Here is a 23,577-nt window from a genome sequence, read left to right on the forward strand (position 1 = left end):
TCTTTCCATGGTGTGCCTGCTTGTGGGTGGTACACGGCTGTTCTACTGCAGTTTCCACCATGGCGGCTATTGATAACATTCTTTACAATATACATAATATTTTAGTATTGCTTTTCATTAAAGGATTACTGCCTCTCATCTTCTCATTCTTAAACTTGGGTTTGCTTTTGTATGGTAGGTGACATTCCAACACCTGGCTGGCAAGAGATATAAAGAGCTGATATTGTGACTAGAATGTGAATGCAGTAATGAGGATTCCAATCCTTCTGATATATGCAGATCTAGGCAAGCAAGATGTCAGAATGAAGCTGGTCTATCAGTTGATGGTAGGTCCCAGCCCCTAGGCTGGGATTCACAAGTAAAAAAACCTATCATCAGAATTGCAAAAGCAAGGCAAACCGACCAAAGAAAACAACACAAAGCAAACAGACCTCAAGATCTGCCCAAACTGAGGCACTGCTGAAACTGAGAAAAGCCTGGCTCGGGCTGTGATAAGTGAAGGAACTCGGTGCAAGGCTAATGGGCGTGCAGTCAAGATGCCTCGCTGCTAAGTGACCGAATAACTCGTTCTGCACTCAGAGAAGAACTGGTTCAAGGATAGAGCCAAGAGGGGCCTAGAGCGGCAAGGCCAGGCAGCTGAAATATCAAAACAAGCTGGGGAAGTGAACACTTTCCAGGAGATAAGCACATGCAATTCTCCATCTAGCGCCTTTGAGAGCGAGTGACTTCCCTTGTCCTGTCCTTCCTGCGTTCTCAGCTGTCATACGTCTTCTCAGACATCAGTTGTTTCTAGCTTTTTGGTTTTATTGTTTGTTTGTTCTGACTCAGAGATTGTCTATTACTTGAGAAAGAAAGTGGCCTAAGTTCTTTCTTTGTTAAAAATCTTAAAATCTCATTTTAATGTTCTTGGATAAAAACTACGGCTTCCTTTTTGCATATGGTGGTTTGCAGCTCCTCAACAATGTTCTCAGCTCTAGAAGAGTGCGATGTTATCAGCGGTAAACCGTGGTTTCAGAAACTACTTATGAACTCGATAGCTTAAGTTAATATTAAAATAGCAGTGAAAAGCCAGTCTTATAGTAAATTTATCAATTTATAATGGTTACAATAGTTTAATTTTGATAATATTATACTATTTTGTAGGAGTAGTGTAGTATAATATTTTGATAATATCCTGTTTTATAGGAATTCCTTGCCAAAGAGCTTTTCTTCCTTCAGACCCTAAATTAATCAATGGCCTTTGTTTGTAAGACCTTGATCGAGTGAGTCAAAACTCCAAGAAACAAACATCAGTTAAAGTGGTTTTTCAAACAAGGTTGCTCTTATTTATGCATTAGATTGCTTTAGGTAATAATCACACATTAGTTACAAAGATTTCTTAGCTCTCTGCTGATGACGTTTCCTTTCTTAAATTGTTCCTAAAGTTCAAACAATGTGGACTGCCACCCACTACCTCCCACCAGGTCTTAACTCAAATGTTAAGGGCTTATTCTGATGACCATGTTTAAAATCGCCACCCCTGCCAGCTCACTTCCTACGCTCCTTACCTGCTCTACCACAAACATCAGTGTCTCGTGGGACATTTTTAGAAATACAGATTCCGAGACTTACTCCAGACTAACTGACTAAGAAAATCTGGGGTTGGGGCCCAGTACTCTGTGTTTTAATAAGCCCTCCAGGAAATTCTAATGCATATTAACGCTTGAGGACCATCAGTGAAGGACAGAAACATTTTGAAGACTCACACTTTTGAACTCTACCCCTCCTTCTTATTATGTTTATTGATGTGATTATCTTCTGGGAAGGGAATGGTTTAAAACTGCAATGCCATCCTCTCAGCGGGAACAGTTAATTACGTACATTCATCTTTTCCTGAGATGAAGAAAGAATTGTTGTGAAGGATGACCTTGAATCCTTCCAGCCTGCAAAGCAGTATTTCCCAAGAGGTCCTTGGCACAATGTACCCTCTTCGGATTTTTTATTTATTTGCTTAGGTGTGGTTATTTCTAACCAAAATAATGTATAATTTACTGTAATGATTAATATGTGATCATTAAGAATATGAATGAACTTTATAGTCAGATGTACAAGGATGTTAATAATAGTCTTTCTCCTTAATAGAAGGGCAGCTTTGAGAAAATTACTTAACATATTGGAGTTTTAGTTCCCCCTTCAGTGAAAAGGAGGTTATACCTTTTTGTGAAGGTTGTTGTGTGGATTAGGAGTGAAGATGCATATAGAATATTTAGCATAGGCCCTGGATTAAATTAAATGTTCAATAAAGAGTTTCTATTGTTATTACAACTCATTTTAGGTTTTGAAGGTAAGGATCTGAGATAATTCTTTTTTAAAAATGAGAACTTTTTAAAAAGTCAAAGCTAATCAGATAAAGGCAAATACATTTTCCAAAAATGTACATTTATATTAGCATTAAGTGGATGTAAATTACAACACTTTATTGTTATTAATAATATTGAACATTTATCAAATGCTTACTGTGTCCAGGTACTATGTTAAAAGCTTACCAAGTGTATTATCATTCAGCTACATAAAACAGAAACATAGCTAAAAATGATGGGGCTTATTTTCTCATGTAACAAGTACCAAGGTAAGTGGCACAGGTATTGGTACAGTGCCAGTATGTTACCCCTGAGGGGTCTGCAGACCTCTCTTCTCCTTCCCCTCTCATGATCTCAAGATGACTCCTTCAGCTTCACCGTCAGGCCCTTATTCCAGGCAGAAGGAAGAACAGCAAGGGCGTAAAAAGTCCATGCAAGCTGAGTCAGCTTCCCTTTCAAGAAACTCGGATCCCCAACCCCAACATCTACCTACACCTAATTAGTAAACTGTGTTGTATTCTGGACATTCCTTACCTGTCTTCCATGCCAACCACTTTTTTTTTCCTGTTTGTAGTTAGTGATCATTTTTCTATGATAGGTATTCTTTGTCCCCTAGTAATGCTGAAGGCATGGATTATGTGTGATTTTATTTGCTGTTTTTGTTGATCGTACAACTTGGGGGAAGATTCCTATTCAGGTAGCAGACATCATCCTTTAGCTTTTGAAATCACTAAATCATCATTTTTATAAAGTCTCAACGGAGATAATATTCACAGAATACAAAAGAAAAACAGAGGGAAAATCCCATTTTACTATTGACATTAGTGGTGTTATCTGGAAAGGTTCGCGCGAGCACAGCTTCTCAGAATTTAATGTGCATATGACTCACCTGGAGATCTTCATAAAACACAGATTCTGATTCAGGAAGTCTGAGGTTGGGCCTAGAATTCTGACTTTTTTAACAAGTTCTCAGGTAAAAATGATGCTGTTGGTCCAAGAACCACACTTGGAGTAGGAGTGTACCGCATCGTATCAGTCAAAGCCTGACGAAGGACATTTTATTCCATCAAGGTCAAATTTCACCGCATCTGTCAGCAGGGAAAAGAGACATATTCAGCATGTTAAGCAGAAAACAAGAGCAGAATAAAGAAGCCCCTGTCCTCACAGTCACCTGTCTTCCATTACAAAGGAAAATATGAAAGCACACCTTTCCTCAGAACAGAAAATTTTAGTATATTTAGTTTATTTAGATTGAGCTACATTCTGCATTATTTTGTAACGCTTATTTGTTCCGTTCCACTTGGTCTGTTTCTTGTGTGTCTTCTTCATCATCTTCTTCTTCCTTCCTCTCCCCGCCCGCCCCCTTCTCTCTCTCTTGGTCTGTGCAGATAAGTTGCATAACAATGATAGAAGCCATGGCTATTTATTAATTGAGTTGAGCTCTCTAACTAATAGAAAAGAAATGGCAAAAACAAAATAGAGGACACAGGGATTTGGGGTTTGAAAGCGTGTGAAGACCTGCTGCAGCCTGGCTCTCGGCAGGAGGTAAGCTGCCCTGTAGGAAAAGGAAAGCTGGGAACAAGATGGAATGACTTGTTTGGGGGGAATAAAGTAAACTATTTGAGCCTAAAGGCATATAATAAGTCACAGAAAACAAAAGGATTCATTACGATCTAAATAAACAACAGTTCAAATACAATTTATAAAGTCACACTTTTTGTTGGAAAGGCTGATTGTTGTGCAGGAGTCTATAGATCTAAATGCAGTCTTAAAGAGTGTTTCATTGAATATATATCCTCCAAAAGCTTTCAGAGATAATGTCATTTTAGTAAGGGTTGCAGCTGCGTTTTAAATATATGTGGGAGTGGGGTGTGAAATTTGGCTACATGTTGCACTTAAAAATTCACCAGGGGTTGTCAGTTTATAGTTCATGTTTCCAGCTAACTATCTAGTGTAGATTAACAACTACAAATTGGCTGATACAAAATATTCACAGGAGGTAAAGTACAGCATAGGAATATCGTCAGTAATATTGTAATAACTATATATGGTGCCAGGTGGGTATTAGACTTATTGGGAGGATCACTTTGTAAGTTATATAAATATAAACTTTTCATCCACCTCCCCACTCCTCTCCCATCTGGCAACCAACCAACAAACAGAAACAAACACACATTTATAATTTATAATGCATGTTTGAAATGACAGGTAGGACATGAAGGAAATTGCTTGGAGTCATAAACCATAAGAAATTTCCTATTTAGATGAGTATGTGAAGTGAGTGTTTGAGTACATATTTGCTCTTAACAATGTATCAATTTATTCCCCCAAATATTAAGGCTTTTAAAAAAATATATATGTTTTTATTGATTTTAGAGAGAGCAGAAGAGAGAGGGAGAGATAGAAACATCGATAAGAGAAACATTGATCAGCTGCCTCCTACATGCTCCCTACTGGGGACTGAGCCCACAACCTGGGCATGTGCCCTGACCGGCAATTGAATCATGACCTCCTGGTTCATAGGTCGACACTCATCCACTGAGCCACACCGGCTGGGCAAGGCTGGTTTTAATGGGCCATATGTATGGTGACCGAGATAAGTCCTGGACTCTGAGGACAGTTGGAGAGCAGATCAGAGACCCCTGCAAATTGCCTAAACTCCTTACGTGAAACATCATCACCAGATAAGATAGAGTTTAAATAGTTTGCTCTGCAGAAGAAGACAGTTGGGATAATTGACTTATTTTGTCCTTGGCTTTGAGAAACTTTTTTTAAAAAGATCCCCTGGTATTTAGTAACCATAATTTCCATCTCTCTTGGGTTGGAACAGTGAATTCATAATATGTATGTAGCCCAATAAACCCAGGGACTAAAATTTAGTTTAAAGTGATTTCAGATTTATGGTGTTCTGTTGCCTAGAAGAGGAAAGTGAAAATCCTCTTGTGGGGGACACATTTTAATTCTCAAAGGATCTCTATACATAAGACACCAAGATGAATAGGAGCTCATATTTTTTAAAATGAGAAAACAAAACACCATGAGCACATCAGTAGAAATCAGATCTTTAAAAAGTATAAAGCTAATGTTTAATATGTCTAAAGAAATAAAACAGCATTAAAATAATGATTATAAGACACACTAGACAAATGTCTCAAGGCGCTTTTGAAAAAGAGCCAATAGCAGATTGGTTGGAGAGAATGAAGGAATTGTCAAATAGAACTGAAATAATTATCCAGGAGGTAGCACAGAGAGACTAAGACATGGAGAGGCTGAGTCCGGCCGGTGTGTCTCAGTGGTTGGGCATTGTCCTGTGCACCAAGAGGTCGCTGGTTTGCTTCCCGGTCAGGGCACATGCCCGGGTCCAGGTTTGATCCCCAGTAGGGGGTGTGCAGGGGGCAGCCAATCAGTGTTTCTCTGTCATCAATGTTTCTATCTCCCGCTCTCTCCCTTTTCCCTCTCCCTTCCTCTCTCTCTCAAAATCAATAAAAACATATTTTTTTTAAAAAAACAAAACATTGAGAGATATGGTATAAGGAGTGAGAAATTCCTGCATTTCTTTAGAGATCCAAAAGGAAGAGAGAGAGAAAGTGTGTGTAGGAGATGCACTATTTGAAGAAATAATAGCCCAAATTCAGGGTTATCAATAAATCCCAAACAACGTAATAAAAAGAAATGCACCATGGGAATCATTATAATTTACTTATAGAAAACTAAAAGCAGAGACCAACACAATGTAAAAGCTGTCAAGAAAAGAAACAGGAGGGTAAAAAAAGAAAAAGTGGGACAAACAGTACAAGGTGATATTTTGGTAAGTAATTCAACATAATTGAACTAAATTCTCCAGTTCAAAAGAAAAGGCTGTCAGAATGGAATGAGAAAATAAAATAGAGCAATAAGCTGTTTTCAAGAGATGCACACAAAACATAAAGATAGAGGAAGGCTGAAAGTTTAAGAAGGTGAAAAATATAGCAGAGAGATTCTAGCCTAAGAATAATTGTTTCAGATAAAAGAGACTTTAAGGTAAGAAATATTTGTAGGCATAAAGAGAGTTGCTAATTACTGATACAGGTTTTAATTGATTATTTCTCTGAATGAAAGAATTAGAACAAACTCCTGTTTGGGGAAGACAGTTTTGTTTGGTTTAGTTATAAACAGAAATGGAGTTCATTCTGGTGGTTGACATAAGCCACTTATTAGATTGTGTGTCCTTGAGCAAATATTTAAACTTCCAGAACCTCAGCTTCTTAATCAATAAAGTCGAATAGCACCACTTAACTCTCATTTCGTAATTATAAATAATTCACCTAATGCGTGCCGCACGGTCAATCACATAGCTCCGCTGTTGTCAGGACAGGCAAGGAACAAGATGATGGTTTTACATTGTACTATCTTTCCATTAAACAAAAAGGTAAGGCCTATACATTTATTTTGGTCAGAAAAATAATCCTTGGGCTGTCCTGTAGTCAAAGATAGCTATTCCCTAAAGAAACTTGGCTGCTCCAGGGACTTGTTATAGTCTAAAACTACATTAAAAGTAACATCTCCTTTGACATCAACCCAGGTAGACTTACTTTGCTGACATTGGTAGGACTGGTTTGAGATCAAATCAGAAATTTATATTAGATGTGTTTTTTTAGTCTTTAAAACACCATAAAATTGTTCAGTTGTTACACACCTACCTAATGGCTATTAAAATTTTTATTTAGTTTACTTTTTATACTGTCCTTTCATCGCCTACTCTTTCATTGGGTATGGCTACTAGTCGCAAGATCTTTTATGTCGTAGGCTAGCTCATCATATTCTTTTGTTCTTGGAAGTGTATTTATTGAGTAAAGTCTATTCTTTTATTTATTTTATTTTATTATTTTTTAAATATATCTCTGTTGATTTCAGAGAGAGGAAAGGAGAGGGAGAGAGAGAGATAGAAACATTAACAATGAATCATTGATCGAGCCTGCAACCCGGGCATGTGCCCTGACCGGGAATCGAACCCTGATCACCTGGATCCTAGGTTGACGCTCAACCGCTGAGCCACGCCCGGCCGGGCAGTCAATTCTTTTATAATGTGAAATTTTAATTTCAAAGAGACTTGTCTTTATCAAAGTATGTAATTAAACGCTACTTTTAGGGTCACAGAGAAGTTGGGGATAGAGGATGTTTTTGTTCTTTTTGTGACCACCCAGAGTCAAATCTCCTTCCATCGCCATATATTTGCCCCCCTGCACCCTTTACTACCCCCAGTGCCCTTTCCCTGTAACCACCAGGCTGCTCTCTGTGTCTGTGAGGTTTTCGTCAGTTTCTCTTGTTTGTTCATTTGTCGTTTTCAGTTTTATATCCCACTTATGAGTGAAATCTTATGGTTCTTGACTTTTTCTGACTTATTTCACTTAGCATGATGTTCTCCAGATTTGTGACACTATGATGGATACTGAGAGTATCATACTAAGTCACTTTCGCTTTTATCTTTATAACCAGCAGACATTGCAATTATTCATCTGGTTCTCTTTTCTTTTTCTGTTTGTGGCAGCAGGTGGTAGTGTGCCTTACTCATAGTAAACCTTCTATTTTTACATGATGAATTAAGTAAAAGCACATTAATTCCCTCCATTTATTTAATCTTTAAAGTAATTTTAGAATGTCTGTTGTAGCCAAAGTTGTCCTTTGTGAAACCTCACAAAGGAACTAGTTTGTTAAAGAGGGACTACCTTTTTGTTTTTTCTTGATTCTAGGTCTCCATTTCCTAAATTGTTCTCTATAAAATCTTAACAGGCATTTGGTGAAGAAAAGAAATTTATGGTGAGATATGTTTACAAAGTATTGTGTATCCTCTGCTTGGAGATTATTAAGGCACTTCGGCTTGTTGAAGGCTTGGAGACATTTTGAATTAAAAATATTTTAAAACAAAGAAACAAGTAAAATAAAACTTTGCTTAACACATTTCCCAAATTTATTTGAGCATGAAATACTTTCCCTCCCCCTATACTATTGTTCTTTGAGATCCCTTTTGGGAAAGACTGGTAAAATTAATATCAGTTTTTTAATTAAAATGTTTTTCTTAAAATAATTGTATGACTTCTGACAAGCTCTCTCCTCAGTTGTCTAAATGAGTTCTGTTTTAATTTATTATGATATCAGTGTGTTTTGGTGTATGTGATAGGAAGTGTTGGGAAATAAGATTTCAAGAAATGTTGGTTGTACTTTTATCTTTTAATATAGTTTAATTAATTTGTGGCTCATAGATTTTTTTTCCCACTGAGAAAAGATTTGATATAACTGGTGTAATAGCTGATCGATATTACTCATTAAAACAACTAATTCCATTAATATTTAATGGATTCTACTTTTAAGGGCAAACATCAATATTTCGAAAAATGTTTATATATTTCTGAGTGGGTCGGGGAAGAGGATTCCTCCTTTTCTTAGAATTCTCTTAGGTCCACAGTCTTCATAAAGAAACTTTTCATTAGTCATCAACTGAACTTTAAAAGTATGTCATTTGATCTCCCCTCCACTGTGTTGCTACAAGACTTTGAATAGTTGCCTTTACTTTCTGTGATCTTGTCACAGATATAATGATAGTAGCAATAAAGCATTCTTTTAAAGACAAGGTACTAAGATAGGGAGAAAAATCACTGCTCATAAATTAAAGGCAATGGATTTTTAACATTAATCAGGTGAAACATGTAAAAAGTGATTTAAGTAGTTCCTCTTTCTGCCTCCCTCAAAAACCCAGGTGCCAAGTAATCAATTACTGTCATTTCATTTTTCATCCCTCCTCTCAAAAAATCAAAATTTTATTTCACCTTGTGCAAAAACATTTGCAATGAGCGCAGCTGGGCATAGCTCAGCGATCGAATATTGACCTGGGATCCAGGAGATCGAGGTTCGATTCCTGGTCAGGGCACATGCCCGGGTTGCGGGCTCGATCCCCAGTCAAGCTGATTCTCTGAGGTCCTTTAAACTGCATTCCCATCTACATTTTTCATGCCATACTGTGAACTTAATCCACTTCTTGTATTTATGCTGGACTTCTCAGATGGCTTCACAGTGGGCAGTAGGTTCTCATTAATGCCATTAACAAAAAAATTCTGATCATTGTGACCCTCTATAATACTTAGCAGGCTTTTTCTGAGTTATATCTGATTGCTCCTTTTAGAGTTGTAGGAAATCAGATTTAGAGAGCACGAGTAACTTGCTGATGATCCTAACCCTAGTAAGTGACTAGAACCCTCTGAGTTCTTGTCGTCTTGTCCAAAGTTATTCTGAAACGCCAGAGAGTAGCTGTTTTGAGTATCAGGAGGTGGTATGTGCGAGCACGTGGGCTGGAAAACAGACAAGTAGAAGACAATTAATTGCCTAATAACTCCTCTCTCGTGTCCTTTGCTAGTCAAGCACAATGTCCTTGTGTCAGTTTTTCCTTTTTGGGAACAGGCATGAGTAGAGAAGTGGTTAGCACCAAAATTGCTGGGGACAGGAGTTATAATTTTCTGTCTCCAGAACTTTGCATGTAGAAGATACTTAGTAAGTATATGCCAATGGAGCATGTGTTAGATAATCACGTCAAAGAGAAGCTCTCTACAAGGACGGGGACTTTTGTCTCTTGTTCACTGCTATAATCTCCAGCACCTGAAGAGCCTTTTGTAGGGTAGGTGCTAAAATATTTGTTAATGAACAGGAACCAGCATGGAATAATCCAAACAGAGCGTCAGTCCTGACAGAGTAAAATTCATAAACACAGTTATAAGGAGATTAAACAGAGAAACTGAGCTGAAAGTTCCTGGGAAGGGTTTAGCTCATGTACATATATACTTAAGCCAACAATACTTGATTTGTACTTCCTGTTACTTTCCCCAGATGCTTTTATATCTTTTTTTTAAAAAATATGTCTTTATTGATTTCAGAAAGAGGAAGGGAGAGGGAGACAGAGACAGAAACATCAATGATAAGAGAGTCATTAATCAGCTGCCTCCTGCAGGTCCTCTGTTGGGGGTTGGGCCCCAACCCAGGCGTGTGCCCTGACTGGGAATTGAACCTTGATCTCCTGGATCCTAGGTCCATGCTCAACCGTTGAGCCAGGCCGGCTGGGTGGTGCTTATATATCTTGCTGAAAAGATTCTACTCCCAGATGCTTTTATATCTAGTAACTTCACTTCATTTAGATCTCTGTTCTAATGTCATGTGCACAGAGAGATCTTTCCCCAACTATGCCTTAAACAGCCTATGCAAAATTTCAAGTGTATACAAAAGTAAACAGAATAGTATAATGAGCTTTTATATACTAAATCACTGTGCTTCAATAATTATTGTTTTACCTATTTTAAAAAGCATATATCACTATGTGGCATTATATCATATATCTTTTTTATCTTTATTTATGGGCTAGCCCCTTTCCTACTAGAATCAAAGAACCATGAGGTCAGGAACTTTTTCTACCTTGTTCACTTCTGTATCCCAGACAGTTTGAACAGTGTCAGGTACATTGCAAGTAGAGAAAACCGTTTGTTGGATGAAGGAATGAATGACTAATTAAGAGAAGATTGCAATAAGTCTAGTGGATTCAAAATAGTTGTAGAGATTTATAATAATCTTATTTTTGCAATTGGAAGTACTTATTTTTAATCCCAATTTTGTTGCTTAATGCTTATGTTCTAAATTTGTTTACATGGTGGAAAGTGGTAGAATCAATTTACATATGTTGCTTTTGAGCCACTGATATTTTGAGATTTCTATCAAGAGTTCAATATGTTGTATCATTAACTTATAAATATATTTTTATTTGTTGAGTAAATAAGCTTTAGAGTGTGAGTGAGGTAGGTTAATAAGAATTAAGCATATTCTGAGTATGTGATCTATCAGTATTTTCTGAATTTCTGCTATGTTTAGAATACTACCTTAAGCATTTAAACTTTGACTATTTTTCTTGAGTTACAATAAGTAGCTTTTTTAATAGATTGAGTATTTTTTTTTAAAGCACTACTCTTGCAAGTTTCCAGGATTTAAGTATGTACTGAACATGTAGTAGTCAAGAGGGTGTACGTTCTGCTGCAGTAACTAGTTAACCTGGAAAACCCCCTGAAAGTTTGATGAAACACATTTGTTTCTTGCTCATGAAGTGTCTCCTGAGGGTCCAGCCACCCTCTAGGACAGTTTCCTTTAAGTGTTAGGTCAAGGATTTAGTTGGCTTTGTCTTCTGGTTCAACTCATGGCTCTCGGTTCCCGTGAGAGGGACAGAGTTTTCCTTGCCTCGTTCCAGCAGTGACAAATACTGCTTCCCCTCACGGCCAGGTGGTCAGAATTAGACACGAGGCTCAGCAGAGCTACAAAAAGCCCAGGAAGTGTTGTCTACTGGGCACCCAGGAGGAAAGGAAGCCGGATTTTGGCAATGATTAGCAGTATATAACGCAGACTACATACCATAGACCTCAGAGGTCAAAAGACTACCTTTTCATTAATTCACTTAGCAAATGTTAACAAACACCTACCCGGTAAGCCCACGGATGCCTAATCTTAAACGATCTGTTACAATCCCTCCTAACAATGAGAGACATGGGTATCAAAAGGCTGACAACACAAATGTACTTTTCAGGATTGTTACTATTTTTGAGCAAAGTTATGTTTTTTAATAATAGAAAAAAGCTTTAAAATGGCAGTGCCATATATACATAAGTGTTTCTTTTTCATTGACATAAAGGTGTCTGGAACTAGATAGGCATAGAAGGGTATGGTAATTCTATAGTCATCAAAGATAAGTATTTAGACCATTAAGTCAATATTTTAGGCACCAGGAAGAAAGGGGGAGGGATATAGAGATGCAAGCTTCAATGGAGACAGCTTCTTTCAAGGAGCCTTCCAGTTTTTCCAGTTGCACTTACATTTACACCACATTAACAGAACATAGTCACACAGCCGAACTAGGTAAGGGAGTCTGGGAAATGTGGGGTTTTGTCAGGTACTTTGCTTCCCTGAATGGAGTTAATGTTTTGTTGCTAGGAAAGAGCGGGAAGATGAATACTGACTGAACGATTGGCAAGTATTTTTGTGGTTAAGAAGGATTCACTCACATACACACACAGTTGAATATTTAATCACAAGCAGAGTAATTAAAGATTCCTTTGAGACTGTTCTTCATCTTTTCTACACTAATAAAACCTAACTGGGGCAAGAGGAGAAGCTGTATTAGTTTCTTTTCTTTCTTCCTAGTGCTTTTCTGTTCACATGATAAATGTTTGCGTAAGTATTTCTGCTACTGACTTTGCCATTAAAAAGAACATTCTTGGATATAGACACAGTAAAGCAGTTGGTATTTTAATGTAGTCAAATATAGTAATATAATAGAATCAGACTTTTAACTTGTCAGCTATCTCTCATGGTCCTATATACATTTTCCTATATGTTTAATTAATGTTTCTCTCGAAAAAGGCATGCTTAGAAACAGATGGATTATTTTAATACTGACAGTTCATAAACAACATTCCTTGTTTTTTTAGGCCTGTCACTATGAGAAACAATAAAGTAAGACCTGGACCATCACAAAGCCTAGCAACTGGGGTTAGCATATTTGCTGCGAATTATAGAAAAGGAATTTATTTTCATCTCTCCCACCTTTGTCTTCCTCTCCACAGGCTGTATATTGATGGTCCATTTGGAAGTCCATTTGAGGAATCACTGAACTATGAGGTTAGCCTCTGCGTGGCCGGAGGCATCGGAGTAACTCCATTTGCGTCAATACTCAACACTCTGCTGTATGTCATTTTGATCCCTTTTATTAATCCAGATAAAGAACTGCCGATATCTTAGACATCTCTCTTTTAGTCTGAAGTAACTCCGTCCAGAATCCGTGTACTTGCTATTGACGGGACTTCATTTACTGATTGATGAAGGGAGTAATTCAGTGATTCTCAGCATGTGGCTTTGGCTTTCAGCATGCTGTCCTGGAAAATATGTCAGCACCACAGCTCTGCGCTCCTCTGTCCTTACCCTCTATTAAAGTTACTCCACTGGCCTTCATTTCTCTACTGCCTCGTCAGTGTTAAGGGCACTATTTATCTATCCATCAACAAATATTTTTGAGCACTGATATGCCAATCTATCTTCTAGGTAGTTACAGGTAATACAGCCCTGAATGACACTGAGCCCCTGCCCTTAGAAAGCTTAGTTCAAATGGGGGAGGTAAAAATAAACCAGTGAGAAATTCTGAAATAACATTACTTCGGAAAATATTAGAACTATGATGAGAAGAGGTATTCATGGGATATAGAAATAGAGGGCCAGGGCTATTGTAAACGTGTGGTCAGGGAGAGCTTTTCTTTTTCTTTTTTTTTACTATATCTTTATTGATTTCAGAGAGAGGAAGGGAGAGGGAGAGAGAGATAGAAACATCAGTGATGAGAGAGTCATTGATCGGCTGCCCCCTGGACCCCCCCCACAGGGGATCAAACCTGAAAGCTGGGCATGTGCCCTGACCGGGAACCGAACCACTATCTCCCGGATCCTAGGTCGATGCTCAACCGCTGAGCCACACAGGCCAGGAAGGGAGAGTTTTTCTGAGGAGATGACAGAATGAGCCCATCATTTCTTGGTCTATTACTCAGCAAATTTAAAACAGACAGAAGACTAGAAATTTCAGAGGTAAGATAGCTTAACCAGGAAATACTTTTTCAGTTATTTTTGTCCTAGGATTATAAGCAAAAATTAAATGATTAATATTAATTGTCATGAAAACACAAACAAAATGACAATAGGAAATTATTCTCCAATCTGTCACATTCACTTACACAACACAATTCACATTAAAAGTCTGTTTGATGGAGTACCAAAGGAGAAACAATAAGGTGATGTGTTTGAGTGATATTTTATTTCAGTTTTAAATACTTGATATAAAGTTGGGCCTTTTTGGAGGTTTTTAGAAAAATAACCATATTGCATGCCAGAAATCATTTGTTTCTGAGAACATATTACAAGTTATTTGGACACCTAAAGTTAAGAGAAGGAAAGAATATTTTCTTAACCTCAAGCCGACTTCCTACTTATAAATAGGAACCCAGACTTGGAATCATGAGTTACTGGAATGCATTACATAGTAGGTGGTTGTGAAATCTCCTTCTTTAATGATATTATGAAGGGGATAAACAACCAATTTCTGGAATGGTTTGGCTCACTTTGCCTGGAAGCCAGGGCAAGAATGATGAGGACTCGACTGGAGCCCTGCCGAGTGATAGAATTCATTGAAAACAGAGAACTTTTTTCTGAGTTGCAGGGCTGCGATTATTCTGATCCAGGAGTTTAGTTTATTACCTTCAACTGGAGATGGGTGATATGCGTATAATATCCACAAATATGAGCACTGAATTCATGGAGTAGAGCATGTGTCTGACTCAGTATATTCGTTTCAAATTCCTTTGGGAGTTATAGTAAGTGCTACGTCAGATGCTTGAACGTAAATGACTGGTTTTTTCATTGGTTGCTTACTAATGAAAAGCAAATTTTCAAAGATGCAGGGATTCTTAACTTTTTTTGCCATCCTAATCATTATGCTGTTATTTTCATTTTAAAGGGATGACTGGAAACCATACAAGCTTAGAAGACTGTATTTTATTTGGGTCTGCAGAGACATTCAGTCCTTTCGTTGGTTTGCAGATTTACTCTGTGTGTTGTATAATAAGGTAAAATTAGGTTTGTTTCTACTTTTGCAATTTTTAAATTTAAAAACATAGTTATTTCCTTTCAAGTTACTAAAGTACTAAATGCTTGCTGTAGAAAAAAATCCAAAAAATATTCAGATAAGTAGTAAGGAGAGAAAATCCTTTAAATAAAAACAACAGATAACATTTGTTAATTGGCACATATCTTTTTAGATACTGATATCTGTGATTATGTATATATATCTATGATATGATTTAACATAGAAATGCTGATGCTATGTTCTTACATAGAATATTTTAACACAAATGCATGCATGTGCTAGTAATGGGTGCACATATATGTACATGATGTATGCAGATGCATGCATATGGGGTGGTGAAGGAAGGCAAATAGAGGGAGCCATCAGCAGACAATAGCTACTGCATTTCCCATCTTTTGCTCTAACAGCTGTTACCTCTTATCTCCACTTTTAATCTTCCAAATGGACCATCACCAGACCTTTGGCACACTATGCAGAATTTCAGAAATCCCAAATTCTAAGTTTTATTTCTTACAAAGATGAAAGCAGGCATCTTCATCTATCCTACATGTAACCTTTTATTGACCTATTCATATATCTATCTTTATTTTTTCAAGTTATAAAAGTAATACACATCTTTTTTGCATCTTTGGTGCAAATTTTTCAAATGATTCAGATAAAGCAAAGCCTTCCCTTACTATTTCCCCACCCAACCTATGTAACAGGAGGTAACTTGAGAATGTTTATAGATCCTACCATACTATTTGCGTTGTTCTGAAAGTTGCTTTCTTAAACTTATGACTATGTCTTAAACATTTTTAGTAATAGTACATAAAGAGTTACCTCATTCTTCTTACTGCTATAGAGTATGTCATAGTTTGAATGGATCTGCTTCATTTAACCATTTGCTCATGATGAATATTTACATTTTTTATTACAAAGAGCAAAGCAATGAATATCATACATGCCGTTTTGTGTAGATATTCACTCATCCAGTCAGTCATTCTGTATTTATTTATGAACTTCCCACTATGAATGAAAAACTGTTCTAGGACCTGGAGCTACATTGGAGATCAAAATACAAACAAGTTTCTGATCTCATGATTTACACTCTAGGCGGAGAGGATAGACTATAAACCGATAAATGGGATGTCCGATTTAGATTAGGACAAAGAAGAAAAGGGAAGTGGGTAAAGCAACAAAGGGTGAACAGTAGAGGGCATATTAATGTCTAATGAGTATTCAAAAATGCCCATCAAAAAATGGTATTTGAGCAGAGACTTGAGTAAAGAGAATGAACAGACAAGGCATGTATCTTGGGGAAAGTTTTTAAGGCAGCTGGCCCCAACTTCACAGGCAAGCACTCTGATGCAATAGTATTCGATTGGAGGAAGATGAAAGAGGGTGTGTGGGCAGGGGAGAGTAAGCAAGGGGAAAATCGTAGTAGGAAAAGCAATCAGAGAGGCCATGTGTTTGTTTTTTGGAGAGAAGGGCAGATTACATATGGCCTTTGGATTTTATGCAAAAAAGAAAGAGATGAGTTCTGGAAATATACCCATAATAATTGAAAGCAGTGACTTGAACAGATATTTGTACACCAGTGGTCATAGCAGCATTATTCACAATGGCCAAACGATGGAAGCAACTGAAATGCCTATCGATGGATGAACAGTTAAAGAAAGTCTGGCATATGCATATAATGGAATATTACTCAGCCTTAAAAGGCATAAAATTCTGAGACATCTTGGGAATGTGTGTGAAAACACCAGTCCCCAGGATACTGCAGTTTCTAGAGGAATAAAAGGTGAGTAACGGCTGACAAAGGAGACTGGTCAGAGTGGCCAGTGAGGTAGTAGCAAAACAAAAAAGGAGTTCTGTCTTTGAGGCTCAGGGAGGAAGTGTGTCAAGAAGAGCAAAATCACCGCTCTCCAATTCAGGAGTATTTTTTCTGGGCTGGTCTCAGAGACTGGACTTTCTGAGTGAATGAATTTAAAATTTTAAATTATACTGACAAAACTCCCCCAGATGAGACTAAAACCATTTACATTTGCATCAGAGAATATGAGAGAAATTTATTCCAAAACATTATATTACCAATCTTTTACATTTCTACAAGTCTCTTAAACAGTGGGATCTCATTGTATGTGCCCCTCAATGCTATTGAGATGGTTATTGGCCACTTGTATTACTTCTGGGATTTCCTAAGTCTCCCCTTGCTTATTTCCCAATTTTCTTTTACTCTTTCTTGAACTGTATGAATTTTTGAGGGGGACACTATATATAGAGAGAGATTTGCTTGTAGATATTGGCTGTGATTAGACAAGATACATGTTAAAAAATTCCAGAATCACATGTGTTAGAATAGGAGGAAGCCTGAGTATACAGAAGTAATTTTAATGTCTGTTTACTTTTATGTCCTCTCAGTTTTGGCAAGAGAACAGACCTGACTATGTCAACATGCAGCTGTACCTCAGTCAAACAGATGGGATACAGGTATGTGGCTGGATGCTCCTGTAAATGAACAAGTCTCTTGATCATAGGAGATTTACTGTAGGGGCTGTGCTTGAAGGAAACTTCTGCAGGTGGTTTGAACAGGTTTCCCACAGGAAGGCCTCTTGGAACGTGTCCAGAAACCTCATGGCTCGTCCTGACGTTGACCATAGTAGGCCGCTTGTGTTTGTTTTTGTGTTTGTCTTCCTCAGAGGGAGCTGGAGCAGACCTTCTGAGTTCAGCTCTCTCCTCTTCACTGTTGCCCAAGTTCTTTACCTGCAGAGGTCAGAACATAACTGAACACTCTTGTGACTGTGTTCATCGAGAGGAGGTTTTATATGGAAAGAAAAAATAAGGTCATACATAATTAAGTTTATTTCCCTTCAAGGGAAACTAAAAAGAACAGCAATAGCTATCACGCATTATTTATCCACTGTGCTAGACACTGTGCTAAGCAACTACACACCTCATCATATAATTCCAACAGATTCAAGAGGTAGACCATATTGCTATCCCCATGTTGTCGATGAAGAAACTGATGTTTACAGACAGCAGGGAGCAGCTGCGTTAAGTGTATAAATCTGGGCATGAATGCTTTTGCAAGTTTTATTTTATATTTTCTATCATACATTTCCTGAAATACTTTGAATAGGAAATATGAATGCTTGTCCGTTACCTCCAAACAAATCTAACCCTATTTATTCTAGTCAGAGTTCTTACTTGGTATGTAAAAATATTTTATTTTACCACTCCTATGAAGCACGTCGGTACCATTATCCTCATGGTATTGCTGTGATTAAGGTACAGGGCGTAAGCTGCACTTGGTTGTCAGTTTGCTGAGACCCAGATACTTTCTGCTCTCTTCTCACTTCACGCTGATTCCTGAGCGCTCATATTCTGTTCATTGCAGACACCAGTTCATTTGAGTTGTTGGTTGATAGTCCAGAGATTTGGAGCTCTTCTGTCTTAGGCTGTCTTGTCTAAGATCATTTCCCCAAATTTATGACTATAGTTTGTAGTATTTTACCCATCTAATGTGCCAAATATGACAACTGTATTTGCAGTGCAAAAACAATTCAATAAAATTTATGTGCTGAGGCCTTTTTTGAGAGTAGGCAATTAGAATGCATTCTTCAGCCTTGCAGTTGTTTAAAAATGAAACAAATCAGCCATTTGAAATAATGGCATTCAAGAAGAGAATGAGTTTTAAAGGGAAAGAGGGCGGAAATGATGTTCTAACTGACTGTACTTAATAGGTTGCCATTTGCTACTTATATTCTTTATATCACAGCAATTTGGTAGGAAGCCACAGCACCAGTAGACATGATGTTAGAGAAATGGGTAATTTGCCAGCTCTGTGTCACATAAAATATGATGCTTTCTTTGTGGCAGAAAATAATTGGAGAAAAATATCAAGCACTGAATTCAAGACTTTACATCGGACGTCCTCGATGGAAGCTTCTGTTTGATGAAATAGCAAAATGTAACAGAGGGTAAGTACAATTCTTCAGCAAATTTCTCATGTGGCTGGTGACCAAATTAAAATATTCCCAAGTCCTTACATGAAGTTTTTAGGATGAATTAGTAATGGGTTTATAAATTAGCCACTTAAACACTAAATTATCACTATCAAAGGAGGAAGCAAAGCAGGGACCAACCACATGGATATGTAATGCCAAATAATTAAAATTTGGCTTAGAAATAGTGTGTAAATTATTTATGAACTAGACTCTTCTACCTACTTTTTAATTTGCAGAGATCCATATTAAAAGGAGTGTTCATTCCCACAGCAGATATCGGGTGATCATGGGAAACGTTTTGCAAAACCATGTTAGCAAAAAAGGGAGCTCTACCAATAATTCTAACGATGCATGCACTTAAAAATCAGCTTTTTGCACCTTTTTACCAGAATGAGTACATTTTTTGAAGCTCTTAGTTGTTATTTGCAATCTCTAAGTCAGAAATATTTTAAACATAAATTTTTTTCTTGGAAGCTATGATTGCAGAGGATTTTAGCATTATGGACTATGTTTCTGTGCTCTGAAGAGATTACTACTGATGGAAAGAATTCACTTTAGGGCATAGAGTAGACAACCCATTTGTCTTCTATAAACTTGTTATAGTGCAAAGCAATAGTCTACAGAAATCTAAAGCATTTGGAAAACCATATACCCACTCACACATTTTAAAGTTTCATCATAAAATTAAATAGTTGCAAAGGCTGTAATTTCTAACATATTGCAGATGTTGGCATTTCACTATTGTAACTATTTTAAATATATCTACTGGAATCCAAATATCATAGTTTCTTGATACCAACTTCATATATCGTAAATACACAAACAAACTTTCATTAGTAGTTGGAAATTATACACAATTCTTTTTCCTACTTGAACTTGCATTTCTATCCTGATTAACCTGCAAAGTTTCATCAAAATTCAATATACTTTTATATTTGAACTAATTATCTCTTTGTTGCTAACCTAAACATATTTCTGCAACAAAAATGTACATAAATTAATTATTTAACTTCTAAAATTTCCTGTGACCCTAGGCTCTACTGTTAATTTTTTTTTTCTGGATTGAGTGGTCATTACAATTATTAGTATACAGTTGGTTAACTCATAGTTTTAAAAATATATTTTGAAAAATATAAAAAGGATATTTGACTGTAAATGAATGAGACAGCTTATGAGAAGGAGAGATTTTTAATAAAATCCAAACTCATGAGTTCATGGCTGAACATGATGTATTGAAAGAATAACTGTTGACTCCATCTTCAGAGAATTGTTTTTGGAATTATGGAGTGAGCCCCAGAAGCAAAATCTAAAAAGGAATGTATACGAATGTCATTAAGATTTCAGCCGTGTTCGAAACCGCTTCTGTATTTCCTTCGCTTGAAGAAGCAGTTTGGGGTTGAAGAGGGAAGCGTCAGTGAGAAAGCAGAGGCCCCGTGTCACATGCAGGGCCCCAGTCGCGGTGACTTACAGACTGGAAAACACGTCAGCCCTGTTTGGGTTCTGTCCCTTCTCATCTTTCCCCAGTGCCATCCGTCGTATGCGTGATCATCTTGTCATACTCACCTGGGTCTCGCCATGCGCCACGCACAGCTCATTCCTCTTTGGTGACACTGAACTGGCCTCTGACAAGCATTCTTTTATTAGTGTTTATAGTATCCTGCTGAAAACTTTGATACTTTGGGGGTTTTAAAATTTTTTTATTTTTATTTTTTGCTTCATTCTGAAACCCAAGCCCAAAGCAATAGAGGATCACTTACGGGAAATTGGACTTGGCTTATCGGTTTCTTTGGTTATTTCTTACTCATTTGTTACACTCTTCATGATTTAGAGGGATTTTGCATGTGTATTTGGTTTTTCCTTCAAACAGCAAGCTGGTTTAAGACGAGCAAGTGTGCACCGCCTACTGTTCGCATTCTGTACGGCACTTTCGCTTTCTGTATTTGCTCTACTCAGGCACCTAAAATGCATTGCTTCTTTTTAAGATTTTTTAAATTTATTTTTTAGAGAGAGAGGAAAAGAGAGGGAGAGAGAGAAACATCGATGCCAGAGTACATCGATTGGCTGCCTCCTGCATTCCCCCCACGGGGATCAAGCCCACCACAGGGGCATGTGCCCTACGGGGACTCAGACAGGCAGCCTTGCGGTGCACAGGACAGAGCCCCACCACCTGAGCCACACTGGCCAGGCCAATGCATAATTTTTAAAAGGGATTTTTATGCGGCATAGTTTGGAAAAGAATGAATCAACATCTTAAGGGTTCATTAACTAGAAAAAGGTACTATTTAAATAGAAGGGTTCATTTTAGATGTATAATTTTTGGTTAACCTCATGTACATAAATTACAAAAAGAACATATAGAGGTTGAAATAAAGAATAAATACATAAATAATTTTAATACTGTATGCTGGGCTACAATTTAATCCTCAAAAAGTGATTATTCATTAAGCCAGTAGGTATTAGTTTAATAAACTATGTAGAATACAAATTTAAATTGGATTAAGCACTCCTTGACATACACACACAACACACACAGACTTATATATATACACACTTATGAAAGTATGTATACACATATAAGTACATATACACATATAAATACATACACATTTATGTAAGTATATAAGTATATGTGCATATATATGAATGCATGTATATTTTAAAAATATATATTGAAAATATAAAACTTTATTTTAACAAAAATTGAATGAATCTACAATATATAATTTTTTAACTTAGTCTTTTTCAGAAACAGTATAATGAATAATTTTTATGAAATTATACTCAATAGTATTCTAGAGTATGGATAACGTGGCCATTCCTATCCTGCTTATGGATATTTAGGTTTCCTCCAGTCCTTTATGCTACCAACAGTATTATAGTAATTATCTTCACACACACTTCTCATGCTTGTGTGAGAATATTGCAATAAGTCAGGGTCCTTGAAATGGAATTGCCGGATCAAAGGGTGTGCACATTTCAATGCTGCCCTACCAAAACCAAAAAGCTGAATCAATTTATACTTAATTTACTTTGCACTTGTGCATGAGAGTGATTCCTTCTTTGCATGGCTTTTTTAAATTCAGGAAATGAATTATATGATGGTATTATATGATTAAGGGACGTGAAGGAGCTTTTGAAGTCACCTTCCCTGCATCATTATTTTACAAATGAAGAAGCTAGGATCCTAAAAGATAATGATTTGTCTGAAGGTATGGTTAATGAGTCAGAATTCAGACAGGAACCTCTATCTTCTGACTGTGAAGTTCTCTGTGCTGAGCATCGTCCCAAATAGGAAAAGTGGCAGTCTTATTTTACCACCTCCCTCTTGGGGACAGTGTGGTGTTAAAAGAAACCATTATGTACACTATGTATATTACAGAAGAATGTTAACTGTAATATGCTAAGAGTTTCAACAACTAATTTTTTAAAAACATAAAAAAGATACTCCACATATTACTTTATAAACTATCCAGTAGTTAACAACCTGCCAGAAACTGCAAGTCTTGGTTTCTGATGTGGGGCTTAGCACATGTGCTTCTATTATTTTGGGCCTGTTGTTTCTTTTTTAGCAATTCTCTTAGCAACTTTCAAATATACAATAGAGCAGTGAATTTCAACCAACGTGCCACAAGAATTTTTAAACATTCAATACCTGACTATTTAGTCAAAGGCACTGACCTCTTTTCCCTTAGATTATTAAATAAAAAATGACAACAGCCAACACAACAATAGCCGTCCAGTGTGAATGAATCAAAATTATACCTCTTTTTTTTTGGTCAGCTCAGCAAAAAATATATTTTTTGGTGTACCACAGAATTTCATTAGTTAGCTTAGTGTGCCACGAGCTGAAAAAGGTTGAAAATCGCTGCAGTATTGTCAACTGTAGTCACCATGCTGTACATTACATCACCAGAACTCATCCCTATAACTCAGAGTTTGTGACCCTTTGTCTACCTTCCCCCTTTTCTTACTTTGCCAGCTTGCTCCTGGCAACCACTCGCCTGCTCTCTGTTTCTGAGTTTGGTTCTTTTTAGATCCCACCTATAAATGAGATCACGCAGTATTTGTCTTTGTCTGATGTATTTCCCTTAGAATAATGTCCTCAAGGCTCATACATGTTGTTGCAAGTGGCAGGACTTCTTTCTTTTGTTATGGCTGAGTAGTATTTCAGTGTGTGTGTATGTTTACGTATACACACTTATCACGCCAGCTCTCATTTTTTTATCCGTTCTTCAGTGGACACTGAGGTTTGTTTCCATGTCTTGGCTATTGTAAATAATGCTACAGTGAACATGGGGGCGCAGATATCTCTTTAAGGTAGCGATTTCATTTCTGTTTATTATATACCCAGAAAATGGATGGCTGGATCATAGGGTAGTTCTATTTGTAATTTTTAAAGAAATATCCATACTGTTTTCCATAAAAACTGTAACAATGTACATTTCCACCAATAGTGTACAAAGGTTCCCTTTCTTCATATCCTCAAAAAAACTCATCTCTCGTCTTCTTTTTTATTTGTGTTGGTTTTGCAAATTGCTCTTTTTTCACATTTTTTTTCAGTTTTATT

General features: G+C 37.1%; 1 protein-coding gene across 4 annotated transcripts in view; it reads left to right on the forward strand.

Annotated features, from left to right (window-relative positions):
* NOX4 (NADPH oxidase 4) overlaps positions 1-23,577 on the forward strand; it is a 128,282-nt gene that overhangs the window by 96,667 nt on the left and 8,038 nt on the right. For all 4 annotated transcript variants that reach the window (XM_016206811.2, XM_016206812.2, XM_016206810.2 and 1 more), the window contains exons 14-17: positions 12,962-13,081; positions 14,893-15,001; positions 17,425-17,493; positions 18,883-18,983. In XM_016206811.2, the coding sequence (XP_016062297.1) occupies positions 12,962-13,081; positions 14,893-15,001; positions 17,425-17,493; positions 18,883-18,983 (399 nt within the window). The remainder of the gene's footprint in view (positions 1-12,961; positions 13,082-14,892; positions 15,002-17,424; positions 17,494-18,882; positions 18,984-23,577) is intronic.

This window comes from Miniopterus natalensis, chromosome 11 (genome assembly GCF_054644295.1).
Source record: "Miniopterus natalensis isolate mMinNat1 chromosome 11, mMinNat1.hap1, whole genome shotgun sequence".
Taxonomy (NCBI): Eukaryota; Metazoa; Chordata; class Mammalia; order Chiroptera; family Miniopteridae; genus Miniopterus; species Miniopterus natalensis.